The sequence below is a fragment of the Camelina sativa genome, chromosome 5 (assembly GCF_000633955.1).
Source record: "Camelina sativa cultivar DH55 chromosome 5, Cs, whole genome shotgun sequence".
NCBI lineage: Eukaryota > Viridiplantae > Streptophyta > Magnoliopsida > Brassicales > Brassicaceae > Camelina > Camelina sativa.
In genome coordinates, this window is record NC_025689.1 from 6,841,867 (window position 1) to 6,857,896 (window position 16,030).

Genomic DNA, 16,030 nt, shown 5'->3' on the forward strand with positions numbered 1-16,030 from the left:
TCCTTTTATTTTCTTGTCATATTTGTTAAGGATAATAAGCTAAAGGCTTGTTTTTTTTTGGTATAACGTCATTGTGGTTTCATCGTTTGTTATTGTTACCAACGGAAATGGTCAATATTTGACCAAGACAAAGGACAACATCAACATGCAAAAGTGGTATTTACTAGATATGACATAATATCAGATTCGGTAGCCTGCTTTCTCGAATGTAATTCTCTTCAAGAGTGTTCATTGACAAATCTAAAACCTTTGCTCATTTACAATTTATTTATCTAATCAACTTTTTCCTAAGTCATTTACCTTTGTAATGAAAGTATTAAGGGAATATATACCCATTATTTATCACGATCGACAGAAGTTTTCCGACCATGAAAAAGTTCCTCTGAACGGGATAAGACTTCCAAATATGTGTTGCTCAACTCAGTTGCTCAATCAACCCTGTCTTTGAATAACTATAAATTGTGGAAAAGCAGATTTTAATTATTATTGTTGATGTTGTTGTAGGTAAGACGATTGACTTATCCAATTGTGTGTTTTTTTAAGAAAAAACAAAAAAACAAATAGGTCCGTTTTCATGCGTCTTTGATGACTCTCATGATGCCATTTCTCAAATTTTATAACACTTCGAGAAATCCAAGTCCAAGATGTGATTTGTTCATTTATCATGTTTCGTTTCTTGTGTCTTCTATATTCTTTTTCTCCCGATAGAAGAGACGTTTAATATAAATGGACTCCTTTTTCTTTCATTGTAGTTTCTCTTCATGTTTAAAAAAACCTAAAGATTTCTTTACGCCAAATATCAAATACTATGTCTTAGACTTTATCAGTGACGATCAAGTCTTTTCCTCCTCCCTCGTGTTCTATTTCGCACGACTGCATAATTTAATCATGCTTTCGATATCATTGGAATACTATTTTGTATTTTCCTTAAATTAACGAGTATAAAATACCAAACGCACACATCTTATTACAAACAGCCAATGCTGTATATAAATGATCAGGTCAAACTATTATTTAATTTGCTTTGTTTGTTTGTTAGTTTGCAACAAGCTATATTTTATTTCGTTTCTTTGAATTATCCTAATGTTACGTATATAAACTAACGATTTAATCGTAGAAGCAGCGGCAATGTATTTAAAATACAGATTGAAAGAGCTTATCTAAATTAATGATCCGTTCCTTTGGGTTTTTATAACGACGTTCGTTCTTTAACGACCTTAAGAGAATTTTAACACTTGCAGTTGATTTTAAGTGAAACTCATAAACCTTAACCTTAATCCATTCAATGAGATTCAGTTCAAAANAAAAAAAAAAAAAAAAAAAAAAAATCATCATCTAATATGCTATAAACTCCACATTTGACATAAAAAAAAATTATAAAACAATCATCTCAAGAAGATTTGGAAGAAATTACACAACAAAAATCAAAATATATAAAGCACACGAGACAATCCATGTGAAGTCAATAAACTCTACCATAATTACTAATTTAGTCTCATCAACATTAAACACAACTGGACTATTCGTATTTGATAAAATAAGTTAAAAATATATACACGTCGATAGATAATGCAAAGAACATGGTATACAAAAAATATATATATATATATATCTAAAATTTCACATCCCTCGATCTCTTGTCTTTAAGCTTATCTTATTTTTTTTTTCCCCATATCTAAATTACATTTAATGATGGATTTGTTATACTCAACTGGAGTAAAAAATCATATACATAAAACAAATATTAAAACAGACGAGACGAAACTCTCAACTAAAAAAGTCAGAAGAGAGACATCTTCACATGGCCCGAACACATCTATCCCAAAAGACAACAAATTAAAGAAGAAGAAACAATCTTCACATCTCTTTATTTCTTTTCTTTCTTTCTTCTCTGCAACTCTTCCGTACCAATATAACTTAAATTCCCAAACAGGTTTCCTTTTTTATTTTAGTTTCCCGGTAAAAACAAACAATCTCTCTGTCACGTCTCTCTTCTTCCACGTCCGTTTCTATTCTCTAAACCCTTCACGTATCTATCTATCTCTTTATTCACACGTATCGCATCAGATTACCATAATACCATCCAACACGAAAACCTAACATCTTTCTTCTTTCATTCTCTAAAAAAGTTTCTTTCTTTCTATAACTTTCCCGGGGAAAACTATGAGAGGTCTCGCGGCTTGTTACAGTGAACACGCCATTAAAGTATCAGATACATACTGTTCAGGTCCTTCAAATCATTCATACCTATCTCCAACATTACCACCTTCGATCCCAGACACAGTTACCACCACTTACAAATCAAATCTCCCTTCTTCCGACAAACCCGTCTCTGTTTCTTTAACCTGGTCTGATAACCTCACCGTCGTGATCTCAACGCCGCCGAAGTCTTACTCTGTTTCGCTTAGGAAACCTAAAGGATCAAGAAAGCTTACTTCTTCTTCCGGTTCACTCAACGCCGAGATCTTTTGGGATCTATCTGAAGCAGAGCACGGAAACAACAACGGACCTGAACCGACGGGAAGATTCTTCGTCGTCGTCGTTGTTAATTCCGATATTACTCTTAAGATCGGCGACGTTGACCATCACGGGAGAGAGGGAACGTCACCGTCGTCTTCGTCGTCGTGGAGAGTGTCGAGAACAGAGAGATTCTCTGGAACTTGCTGGCTCACGACGAAAGCTCAATTCTCCGACGTCGGAACTAAACACGAGATTCAGATTCAATGCGGAGGAGGAGGAGGAGGAGAAGAAGGGTATTTATGGAAACTGAGTAGTCCAGAAACGATGTCGGTTTACGTGGATAAGAGGAAAGTGTTTGCGGTGAAGAAACTTAAATGGAACTTTAGAGGGATCCAAACAATGTTCTTCGATGGGATGCTTATAGATATGATGTGGGATTTACACGATTGGTTCTACAAAGAGACAACGGCGACGACGTCTTCTTCGACTAGTTCGTCTTCTTCTTCTTCGACTAGTTCGTCGTCGTCTCCTCCGTGTGCTGTGTTTATGTTTAGGAGGAGGAGTGGTTTGGATACTAGACTTTGGATTGATGAAGATGAAGAAGAGGGTAATAGGATTATGAAGAAGAAGGTTGGATCATTAGATGAGAATCATTCGTTTTCTCTTATCATTTGTGCTTCTAAAAAGTGAACCAAAAATAAAACATTTTAACGTAACAAAACATTATAAAAGCTTTTTAGTTCTTGTGTTAGAAAAGTTTGGCTTTGAGTTTGATTTCTTTAATTTGTCCATGTAATTTCGTAATGGGAATTTGCGATACCAATTCCGCAATTTGATGACTGAAGGGCAACTAATTTACATTGTCGATACTTTTTGTTTCTTTTTTAGTTTGGCTATTTTGTTGTTTTACGACCACTCGAGGTTCTCATGAATCTTTCCATTTAAATTTAACGTGATACATGTAATAATTCCTATTTTCCTTTTTCTTTTTAACGAAAAATATGAAAAAGATTGATCTACCATATAGAATTGTCACAATCTATGGGTTTATTTTTGGTAGGAACAATCTATGGGTTCATTTTGACATATTCGAAGCTTTGCCTTCACTAGCACGTCATTAAAACTAAATTTTATATTCTTAACCGTGGAATAAAGATGAATGTATATACATAAATATAACTTATTTAATAGCCTTAAATTATAAATTTTTGTTTATGACAGTGATGATATTGATAGTGACTTTTTCGATATTTCCAAAAGAACAAAAATATAAAGAAAACATCGAAATTTCTTTTAAAACTTTACAAACAAAATGGAAAAAGTGCAACTAGGGAATAAAAAAAGACAGGATTAAACAAGACAAAAAAAAAAATCAGAACAAACACTAGAAACTAAAATTCTTCAAAATACTTTAAAAAGAAAAAGAAAAAAAAAAATCTATTAATTTTCAGACAACTCGCGATCTCACATAAATATCGAATCAAATCTATTAATTTGTTTCTTTCAACAAGTCAAATCTTCACTACTTCCTAAAACATTTATTTGTAAAACTGGAACTAGATTCGGACCCGCATATACGTGCGGGGTTAATTTTAAAAACTAAATTTACTAACACATTTATAATTTATTACGTACATGCGGATTATGTTTGTAAACATATTTTTAATAAATGTTATTAGCATTCATAATCCAAACTTTTTTATATCAGTTTAGTATTTGATTTATTTTTAATTCGGTTTAGACAAAAAAATGATCAAATTTGTTTTTGTTATCAGTAAAAACAATTATATTAAAAAATAGTAACAGAAAGATGGTATGTCTAATTTAGGACATAAAATCCATCATGTCCTGTATATGTCTCATAACTATGGTTGATTTTTTTTTTATCTATTATAGAACATAGTTTAATGTTTTTTCTTTTTCTTTTGAATATTTTTTTGACATTTTTGTGTTAGATAAATTGAAAAATATGTTACATAATATATTGGAAGCATTAATTTATTTTAATTCTAACATGATCCTGGATTTTGATTTTTGAAAATTTTTAATCTCATCTTATTCCTCCTTCCATCCCGTTTCCGTCCCATTATTCTTTTCTCATTTCCTCAAAATCATGTTCCTACATATTTAGCACACAAACACGTAATAGTTTGATTCAAAACAAAATAAAGTATTTGATGAAGAAAAATAATTTCTTTGAAACATTCAGTTAATAGAATCACACATACATGCCGTGTCAGTTAACATTCTTTTATCTCTTGTTTTGTACATGCTTATGCTAGATAAGCTGAAGAAAAAAAAACATATTTAAAATACTGTTGTTTTACTTTAGTTGTAACATGTTTTCGGATCCGCACATTTATGCATTGATAAAATGATAAGTTATAAGTAGTTTCAAACGTATGTATATCTTAATTCAGTATCCAAGATTTAAACATACTGTATATATGTAATACATATGTTTGAAATCATAATATAAAATCATAAATATTGTTTACAGATATCTCACAATATATAACCAAATTATATTTTTATACATATATACAATTTTGTATTTAATTGCTCGATTTTAATAGATACCGATTTAAATTATTTCTATAAACATTTAGATGATTTTGTATATTAGGTAACATCATAATTTCTTGTTTCCGGATATATCTCAAAATATAAAATAAAATTAAATAAGTTTACATATATACAATTTCGAAATTAATTGCCCAAATTAAACATATACATAAATATCAAAATTATTGTTTCCTTAAATTGTTTACGCAAAACTACTTACCTTTTTTGAATTTTATTGCAGATGCTTGTTTTGATTCTGTTTGGATATGGGAGTATGAAAAACAGCTCTGAACAATTAATACATGATCCGAACAGAATTAATCTAGGGCATATAGGATCCGTGCATTTTTATTATCAAATTTACTTTAATATCCCTTTTGTATTGTATACTTTTTAATTTATTCAGGGTTATTTTATGTCATATATTTCAGGATTCATTTTGCCTTGTAAATAATGCTTCCTCTTTTAATAGTATAGATTACTTGATCAACTGTTATTGGGCCAATGGGCCGTATTGAGGCTGAAGTCACACTTTAAATAGACGAATGTCGTAGAAGTTACTGATAAAAAAGCGATTTAATTAAAAAAAGTTAAAAAGGAAGCGGTTAAAACCGTCCATAGAAACAATTAAACAATTCAACGGCTGAAGTAAAAAGCTTTACCTTGGAGAAGAGGCCAAAACATTCTTCTCGAAGCTACCATTACCATTACCTATCACTCCTATATAATAATAATCTCACCATCCTCATCATCAACATCATCATCCTCAACTTCTCTCTTTATCCAGTTCTCTTCATCGATTCGATTCTTCAACCATGTCTTGCTTCACCTCCAAATTCGCCGGTAACTAACTCTTCATCCCTCTCTCTCTCTCTCTCTCTCTCTATACTCTGTTTACTCTGTTTTGAACTCGATTGATTCATTCGCTTTTGGTTTGTAATTGTATTATTCAAAAATAGGTCAGATCTACACATGCGTAGAATTTTATATAGTTTTATTTGATTACTCACCATCAGGATGATATATATATTCAGATTCAGTCGTCGATTTGGTTTTTTTAGGGCTTTTAGGGTTTAACGTTTTTTGAGGTTTATGATCTGTGTTTTTTAATTTTTTCTAAAGCGTTCTTAATATGTAAAAGTCTTTGTTTCTTGATTTGATTTGATTTGATAGAAGTTTTTTTGTTGGGGGGTCTTGGCTCTGTTTGCAGATGAGCTAATTGCGAACGCTGCTTACATCGGCACACCTGGGAAAGGTATCCTTGCGGCAGATGAGTCAACTGGTACAATTGGGAAACGTCTCGCTAGCATCAACGTCGAGAACGTTGAGTCAAACAGACGTGCTCTTCGTGAGCTTCTCTTCACTACTCCTGGTGCTCTTCCTTGTCTCAGCGGTGTTATCCTCTTTGAAGAGACTCTCTACCAGAAGAGCTCTAATGGTAAATCATCATAATATTACTCTGTTTACTGAATCTGTTAAGTCTCGTGTTATCGTTTACTTAATTGGTGTTTTGATTTGACTTTGATGCAGGTACACCTTTTGTTGAGATATTGAAGAGTGCAGGAGTTTTGCCTGGTATTAAGGTTGACAAGGGTACCGTTGAGCTTGCTGGAACCAATGGTGAGACTACTACACAGGGTCTTGATGGTCTTGGTGAGCGTTGCAAGAAGTACTACGAGGCTGGTGCTCGTTTTGCTAAGTGGCGTGCCGTGCTTAAGATTGGTCAGAACGAGCCCTCTGAGTTAGCTATCCATGAGAACGCTTATGGATTAGCTAGGTACGCTGTCATTTGTCAAGAGAACGGTCTTGTACCCATTGTGGAGCCTGAGATTCTTGTTGACGGGTCTCATGACATCCACAAGTGTGCAGCAGTGACAGAGCGTGTTCTTGCTGCTTGCTACAAAGCCCTGAGTGATCACCATGTCTTGCTTGAAGGAACTCTCTTGAAACCAAACATGGTGACTCCAGGGTCAGAGAGTGCCAAGGTTGCACCAGAGGTGATCGCAGAGCACACTGTCCGTGCCCTTCAGAGGACTGTGCCAGCAGCGGTGCCGGCCATAGTGTTCTTGTCGGGTGGACAGAGCGAGGAAGAGGCCACAAGGAACCTTAACGCAATGAACCAGTTGAAGACTAAGAAGCCTTGGTTTCTGTCCTTTTCGTTTGGAAGGGCGTTGCAGCAGAGCACATTGAAGACTTGGGGAGGAAAAGAGGAGAATGTGAAGAAGGCACAGGAAGCGTTCTTGGTTAGATGCAAGGCTAACTCTGAGGCCACACTTGGTGCGTACAAAGGTGATGCTAAGCTCGGTGAAGGTGCAGCAGAGAGTCTTCACGTCAAAGATTACAAGTACTAAATAAAGAGTCTTTTTAAGGATCGTTGTTTTCATATCATCGTTAGCTTCCTATGTTTAGAAGAGTGATACAAAAGAACCCCGCTTAAGCTTCTATCCGTGGTTTCTGTTTCGTTTCTTATGGAACTTTATAAAAATGGTATTGTCTCGTTGGGATTTTTAATTGTTACAACTTTGGTACTCAAATATGACATAGCTACATAACATATCTATCAGAAGCAGATGACATGTCAAGGTCTCTGCTACAGTTTCAGCAATACATATTTTCATATATGAGTATAGCAAGTGTAAATTTTATTTTTGAGTATTACTATATTAATCTCTCTGAATACTATACATCAAAATCTGAATACCACTTATAAAAATATCTGAATTATAAACCACTTGTGTATTAAAACTATGTTATCTTTAATAATCACAAACTTCTGTGTCTTTTCGTATCAGTTGAATATATATCTGAGCAAGTTGCAAATTGGAATCTTTTGATATGGCCACTACTTCAAAATTTACCCAAATGCTTTAACACGAGTTTTGTAGCATAACAAATTAACAAGCGAACAATTTATTACAAGATAAAAAAAAAAAAACTTCAACACAATGATATACAAAGACATAATGTGTTTATTGACTTGAATTCCCATAACGTCTCTAGTAAACTACTATTTATGAACTTTTAAACCTCTACTATAAGGTCCATAACGTATACGATTATCTATGGGTTTCTTAATATTAAACGGAGGATCATAATTTTCTTCATACTTGTAATACCTTTCCAGTTTAGAATAAATGGTTGACTAACCAAAGATAACTCAATGGTCGACTAGAGCCCGAGTCAGATTGAACTGTTTTCGAAATAGGCAGCTAGATTGACATCTCTAAATTCTATATTCATAACACTTACTCGGACCAATGGTTACAGGCCTAATTGTTAAATGACATCATTAGAAATGTTTAATTCGCATTTGCATATATCATCAAAAGTATCGGTGTTCAACCTATATATCGACTCGGATGTCATAAATTTCCACATAGATGTTATCCGACAGCCGGCATAAACCACTATAATAGTGTACGTGATAGAGAAATTTTGATTTAATTAGGTGAATTTTTTATATGGTAGATGGGAACAAAATTTCCACGGTATATCGAAGATTTTTTTCCCTTTTTCTTTTTTTTGGTAAAACACGGTATATCGTCGAGATTGTGAAATTGAGTTCCTACCTTAATCGATTTGACAAGTTTTAGTGAGAAAAATCTATTTTAACAATATCTTAATGTTTAGTGGAGTGATAAAGCCTCAACGAAATTGACCCAAACAGCAATATTCACACACTAAGTTCATCTTAGCATTTTCTAAGACACTTTTGGATGTGATTATTATATAAATATCCTTCAGCAGCAAGTCAACTCTATATTTATTTCTGTTGAGATATAACCATTAACCCCAAAGTAAGCAATATATATAGGAATTACGTATATATATTATACATTAAAGTGTGATCATGCCAATGGGGAAGTGATTATGCCATGGATATTGACGAGTATACAATAGAATTATATAGTTCAATACATAGATGAATACTTGTTTGTATATATGAGTTGTACAGTTTAGTTTCATTATATGTAAATCACCCAAATTAAGAAGCTAAATATCTAAAATGAAAGTGTTTTCAATAAAGTGATGTCAAGATCATGAGGAAACATGTATATTCATGAACCTGTGATAGGCGAAAACGACCACTTTTAGACAGAAACATATATACATTTGCGACTTAATTGGCCACCACCCAAAATAAAACGCGATATCCAACAAGAGGAGCAATTAAAAAGCTGTCTTTACAGCTTTAACTTCATCATCTCCAAGCTGTGATCAATCCCTCCCAAACCGTATTCTCTTCATTCCTAACTGGTTTGCACTTTCTTCACTCTTCACTCTTCACTACTACTTCACTCTTCAAACTAACTTAACTGCCCCATATAAAATGGCTTCTTCCTCCTCCACTCCATCATCAAACTCATCACTCGTCCCTCCTCAAACCCCTAATTCTCATTATCAATATGCAAGGAACCTCCAAGGACAATGGTGGCCGCCACCCTATGTACAGGGGAGTGAGACAACGAAGGAACTCAGACAAATGGGTTTCTGAGATCCGTGAGCCAAGAAAACCTAACCGTATCTGGTTAGGAACATTCTCCACTCCCGAGATGGCGGCAATAGCCTATGACGTGGCAGCTCTAGCCCTCAAAGGCACTCAAGCAGAGCTCAACTTCCCAAACTCGGTTTCCTCTTTGCCTGTCCCAGCCTCCATGTCTCCAGGAGACATCCAAGCGGCAGCCGCTTCAGCCGCAGCTGCTTTTGGTGCTGCTAGGGATGCTATTGTTATGGCTAATAACAATAGCGAAACAAGCGGCGTGGTCAGCATGAATGATAGTTATGAGAATACAAATATGAACGAATTCATGGACGATGATTTGGTATTCGACATGCCTAATGTGCTCATGAATATGGCTGAAGGAATGCTTCTCAGCCCACCCCGTCCTTCTGCCTTTGATGCTGCTTACTACGACGCTGATGGTTTCACTGGAGGCGACGATTACTTGTGGAACTTTCCTTGATAACTAAACAATCTAACCATGATATATATATATATATATATAAGTATGTGATCATTTTGTGTTTATATATATATATATGAAATAAAGAAAATGGTGTCTAGTGATGCATTGCATGCATGGTTAGACCGTTTGTGGCGAGTTCCTGTCACCGTAGGGTGTTTTCAACGGGTTGGCCATGAGGTCTGTTTGTGGCACCGCTTGTTGTGAGTCTTGTGACCATTTTACGCGATCCCTTCAGACCTGTCTTGCTTCTTGTTTTTTTTTTTTTGTCATGTTCTTTTCTTATTATTTTGGGCGTCACCGCCGTGTAAAATTCTGATTCCGATTTTTCCTTTTTAAGATTGATATATTTATATAATTAAATATCTTTTTTAAAAAATGGTTAGGCCCTGTTAATTAAGACTGTAAAACTAAGACCGTAAGATTAAGTTGTTTGTCTTTAAATTATTGTCTTACAATCTTGTCTGATGTAATTGCAACTGTAATCACACGGTGAATGCCTTGGCTGATACTCTTTTTATTTTATAGATGGATAAAATTTAATAAGGCTTGATCTTAAATAATTATTGATATAACTAATTTTTATAATAACACATATATAGAGGCCGATGTCATGAAAATAGTTCTACATGTAAATATATATAATATATAGCCTTATGTAACATATATTTGACCACCACATTCTCTATCTATATAGTAGTTAAAGATCGATATATAGTTTGAACTTCGGCCGGCAGAGAAAGTTTGATGAAAAAACGTAGTGTATAAATATATAAGAATAGCAAGCGATAATATAAAATATTTGCAAACAGTCTTACAAATACTTGAGGAGCTAAATGGGTTTGGTGAGGAAAACACAAGATGGTTTGGAATTTGGATACGAGTCATAATCGAATCATAAGCTTGCTGATTTTTAAATACATATTTTACCTTTTGATATGATCTATACTCATGAAATTTTATTTTCATCCGTTTTAAATGGTCATGGTCCGAAAGATGACGTGACATTTTTTAATTTAATTGAATATTATTTGGAAGTTGTACATGAGAAAACGCAAAAAAAAAAATGGCTAAAAATTTACAAAAATATTATATAAATGAATATAGCATTCTGGTTAAAATATATAAAATTAAAGCATTTTTTTTTAAACAACATTAAAACATATGTTATATTTATTTTTTGATCTAAAAATTCGGATGGACTGCGTTTCTTTCAAGCCAATAAATGGTTTGAAAGAAACGCAGTCCATCCGAATTTTTAGATCAAAAAATAAATATAACATATGTTACAAAACAATTAACTTCTTTAAGGATAACTCTTGAAAAAAGTAGAGTTCTTTGATATGCATGGAAAAAATTGATGCATACATAATACGAAAGGCTAAACATATTTGAACTATTTGGGCTTCTTGAAACTATAAAAACCCATGTAGTCCCAGACAGACCCGTTAAAACACTATTTTACTTTAAAATAGCTGCACAAGAAAAATGAAGAGCAACGAATAAGTAAAAGTCTTGTTCGTTAGAAAAGAATGAATGAATTCAAACATTTGATTTGTTTTATTTCTTCTGTTCTTCATCATCTCCTCCCACCAAGATGTTAACCGTACGTACTTTGAATCTCTCAAGCTTCTCTATAACCTCTTCGACTAGACTGCCCCCTCGGGAACGCGTAGTGTGAATATTCATGTGCCTCTCAAGCTTAGAAAGTTTGTGATCCTGAAGCATCTCAGTATAATCTAGCAGTGTTTGATTTTCGTCTGGCCTGCTATATTTAGTGACAGATGATTTACCGCTCATTATTGTGTTCGTATAAATCGAGAATGATTCACAAAATGACGATCTCGGAAACGATATATGTCGTTGTTCAAAAAAAAAAAAAAAAAAGGAAACGATATATGTTAAGAAGGAAAATATCAAAAGTATATTGTATTGTGTGTTTAATTATGTGTTGATTGAAACATATATGTATATACTGGATTGTGTGTTTATGTGTTTATATATGCATTGGGGCTTGCTTAAGTTAAGACATTGTTTGACGAAGAAGAAATTTCGACCGAGTCTTCTTCGAGAGACTTGGTAAAGAGAAAACATCAAACATAGCTATTTCGAGAGCCGTAAGGAAAGTCTTCAGTAATCGTACTCTGTGTATTCCACACCTTTACACGTTTGATTTTTGTATAGATATCAAAAATAAATTATTTCGTGTGTAAACATTAGTTTACCGTTTAAAACAGAGGGGGCATTCATGGTAGATAGGTTTACCTTTAACACATGATCACGACAAATTGCATTTTTAACTTTTCAACCCACCTCGTACTTAAGGTTCCGTACCAAGTATCTAGAAGCACAATATTCTATATATTTTTGCATGCACTAACTATTCAGAAGTACCAAATTTGGAAGGTTTAATTACATGTCAAATGTTTTTTTTTTTTTTGTTAAAAATTTTAAAAGCTCCGATGCCGGGAAACGTACATGTCAAATGTTATTATGTTAGTTCCAGGAAATTACCAAAAAGTCTCCAGGTCTTACTATTGTGATTATGAAGCCTGAGCTGTTGTTACACGTGGACTCAGTTAATCCACGAAACGTTGAGGATCCTTGACATATCTACTAAACTGACCAATTCCTACTGTCAACCTGTCTCGTACGTACTTTCGCTAATATAATTGAATTCCTTTTTATTTAATTCTTGAATAGTTGTCATTTATTTATTTTATTTATAATCATCCGATCCGATCCACACCATTACATATTATAGATGCATGTTTGGACAACTAATCCCAAAAACACATTATCATATATACTCAATAATAGAAGTAGGATTTAAATACTAGAACTCTCACTAATTGCATATACTTCATTTAATTACACCAACAGAATTGTTGAATTGCAATATGATGCATGAAAAGTTTGAATTTATTTTTGATATGCCTGAAAAACAGTGTATATAGTCTGGATAACGGACAAGACCAAAAGAACAAAAGCAGCGAGAGCGGAGGCAAAAGACCAAGGAGAGCTAAAGTAAGTGAATTTGAAACTAGCCCATGTCACGTGCCAACCACTCTTGTAATACTCATTCACTTCTTCAAACAAGTCTTTGAGGTAACACTGTGTTATGTCGAACGCCACGTCTTTGCCTAGACTGTTCACAAATTCCGCGATCTCTATATCTGTTCCGAAATAATTCTCTATGATGTTTTGGTCGCATAGATACTCAACGTCCTTGTAACTGTTCATCAGACAGTCTAGGAGCGTCGCGTATGTCGTGAAATGCATCGAGCACGACGCGTGGCACTGCTCGTACGCCACGCAGTTCTCTAAGAAACTGCTCATGAAGTCGTCGATGGTGATCGCCGGCATCTCGATCGTTCCGTGCCTGAATCTCACCACTAAGAAACTCTCAGCGTCTTTCAGCTCCCGGAGCTTGATCCCGGCTCGCCGGAGCTTTGAGATGTTGTGGATGATGTGGGACGGCATCTTCTCCTTCCCTGGATTCGTTACCGGCGGCGCGTGAAGCCCACTCTCCGGGATGAGGCTTGACCGGACGAGGTCGAGGAGGTGTTTGGCTCTTAGCTCTTTGAACCTTGCGACATCTTCGTCTGTTCTGTGCATTGTGTTGTTGAAGAACGCAAACGCTAGAGACGGTAAAGAAGTGTTGGTCTCTTCTTCGTTATCTCCTCTTGTGAGATTGAACAAAGTTTCAAGAACGAAGAAAGGGATTTGATTCTCAAGACGAAGAAAATCTCTGTAGAAGAAAGGAAGAACCCAAGCCATGGACACAAGTGGATCGTTTGGTTCGAAAGGAACAAGATTGCTAACTTTACGAAACAGCTCAAGGATAAAGCAACCATCGAGAACCATCATCTCGTTGAACTCGTCTGAATCCATGTGGATTGACTCGGAGTAACACTCTCTAGCCTCTTTCTCAACGCTCTTCACGCTCTTCATGTAATCCTCTAGAGTTAGGTTTAGTGTTCGCGTGAGAAGAACGTTTAGGTAACGCCATTTGTGTTCTTCGATCATTTTGAGGTGCATTTTGCCACGGTGGTACGGTCCAACCGAGACCACTCGCGGCTCATAGCATCTTCCGTTACAGTCAATCATGCTCTGAGGTACTCGGAAGATGGAGCAAGTTGGTTTTCCCGCGGCCGAGCTAAGCAACCGCGGTGGCTCCTTCAGCTTCTTATGCATCCTCTCAATGCGGATCTTGAGGAGACTTTCTCCCTCATTAGGTACGGAGGCAGAAGGCGGTTGCTCCCCTGCTTCCACCATTTTTATTGGTGTGAAATTGATGAAAATGATATCTATATTCTATAAACCAAGTGATAAGGGGTAGTTTTGGAACCAAAGTAATCCTTATGATTGGTATTTTTCTTCTGCTGGTCCTGGTCCACTTAGTCGTCACATAATGGAGATTAGTCCATTCTCCGGTTGATGATATATTTCATATATTTAGTTTAAGAGATTTTTTAATGGAAGTTGGTACTCATGGCTAATGACTTGGTCCTTCCATGATCCTCCGATATTCCTACGAAGAATTAGTAGTGATTGTTATTATTTTATTTTTTTAGAGTGTAATATATACGCTATTTCATAAGATTTCAAGTTAACAATCTAAAAGTCATATATAGGCCTGGGCATTCGGTTAACCATTCGGTTTCGGTTCGGTTGTATTCGGTTTCGGTTATTTTGGATATAGTAATATAGTAACCATTTGGATATTTTTGAAATTTCGGTTCGGTTCGGTTCGGTTTCTTTCGGTTCGGTTTCGGTTTGGTTATTTAAATAAATAACCATAACTAACATAAATTATATTAACATTAACCAAATAAACCAAATATAACCAAAACTAACCGAATATAACCAAAATTAACCAAATATACAATAACAAAAATACAAAAAAGGGAAAAATATGGATTCAATTTTACAAAATAGTATTTAACTTTGTAAATTCAAAATAATAACATTTACATATATTGATTATTTAAAATATTTAATTGTTTTGAATCTAGAAATAATTTATATTTTAAGTTTATTTTATAGTTTTGCATAATATTAAGTATATAATATTTGATATCTTCTAGGTTTTCGGATATTTCGGTTAACCATTTAATTGTCGGTTCGGTTCGGTTCGGTTTCAGTTAGTTTGGATATAGATTTTTACTAACCATTCGGGTATTTGAAGAATTTCGGTTCGGTTCGGTTTGGTTTTTTTCGGTTCGGTTTCGGTCGGTTATTTGGTTATCGGTTATTTTGCCCAACCCTAGTCATATACATTGTTAGAAAATATTGGTTGGTCTTAAAAGAAAAATATTGGTTGGTCTCACGTAGGTGTCAATTAATCGGACCATCCATGTCCGAGACTCCGAACCCGAGATAAGCCTAACAAAATTTGGTGTGAGTCTGTTCCTAACTGACTAATTTCTTATTCTTAAATGCAAGTCCGAAACCGACCGGCCGACCCTGACCCTCACCCTGAAATCATAATTCAAAAACAAAAATCATGATATGAGAATTTTAACATACGAATCGCACAGCATACACCTCGACATAGTATCAATCCGATAAACGCAAGTATGTTTAAATAATCCAAAAGAACATCAGGCTAGGCAATGATTTTATCCAATCAGATTTTGCAACCTTAAAACTTGGGTCTATATAACATACTATTAAGCATCCCATTACAAATAGTATATTGTCCTTTAGTTACGTCCCTATATTGTAAGTATTTACTAGGTGCTTCCCCACGCAACACGTGGATTGTGGTGTAGTTGGCACTTTCTTGTTTTTTTTGGTCTTTTTCGTTTTCTTTTTTGTATTATTTCGTTTTAATTAGGCATATACGGGCTTTGCCGTCACTTTTATTTATACACTATATGTTTATACCATTTCGTTTAAATGTGTATAATTGTGGCGTTTATTTTTTATAAATTATGAAGATGTTGTTTCTTGCTTTTGAGGATCCAATCTTATCATTGACTGATATTGTTTCCAATACATTTATTGTATTATAGATTTTCTAATTAACTGCTTAT

At 34.6% G+C, this 16,030-nt stretch overlaps 5 protein-coding genes across 5 annotated transcripts; 3 read left to right on the forward strand and 2 right to left on the reverse strand.

The window, feature by feature from the left end:
* LOC104785879 lies at positions 1,502 to 3,375 on the forward strand. Its single transcript, XM_010511166.2, has one exon. The coding sequence runs from the start codon at positions 2,164 to 2,166 to the stop codon at positions 3,148 to 3,150; it is 987 nt and encodes a 328-aa protein (XP_010509468.1). The 5' UTR covers positions 1,502 to 2,163; the 3' UTR covers positions 3,151 to 3,375.
* On the forward strand, positions 5,719 to 7,536 carry LOC104785880 (fructose-bisphosphate aldolase 6, cytosolic). Its single transcript, XM_010511167.2, has 3 exons — positions 5,719 to 5,868; positions 6,236 to 6,463; positions 6,556 to 7,536. Exons 1-3 carry the CDS (start codon positions 5,841 to 5,843, stop codon positions 7,374 to 7,376), a joined length of 1,077 nt encoding a protein of 358 aa, XP_010509469.1. The 5' UTR covers positions 5,719 to 5,840; the 3' UTR covers positions 7,377 to 7,536.
* On the forward strand, positions 9,401 to 10,283 carry LOC104785881 (ethylene-responsive transcription factor ERF024). Its single transcript, XM_010511168.1, has one exon. It carries the CDS (start codon positions 9,432 to 9,434, stop codon positions 9,987 to 9,989), a length of 558 nt encoding a protein of 185 aa, XP_010509470.1. The 5' UTR covers positions 9,401 to 9,431; the 3' UTR covers positions 9,990 to 10,283.
* Positions 11,473 to 11,860, reverse strand: LOC109133019. Its single transcript, XM_019245553.1, has one exon. It carries the CDS (start codon positions 11,787 to 11,789, stop codon positions 11,550 to 11,552), a length of 240 nt encoding a protein of 79 aa, XP_019101098.1. The 5' UTR covers positions 11,790 to 11,860; the 3' UTR covers positions 11,473 to 11,549.
* LOC104788964 (UPF0481 protein At3g47200-like) lies at positions 12,824 to 14,468 on the reverse strand. Its single transcript, XM_010514721.2, has one exon. The coding sequence runs from the start codon at positions 14,265 to 14,267 to the stop codon at positions 12,912 to 12,914; it is 1,356 nt and encodes a 451-aa protein (XP_010513023.1). The 5' UTR covers positions 14,268 to 14,468; the 3' UTR covers positions 12,824 to 12,911.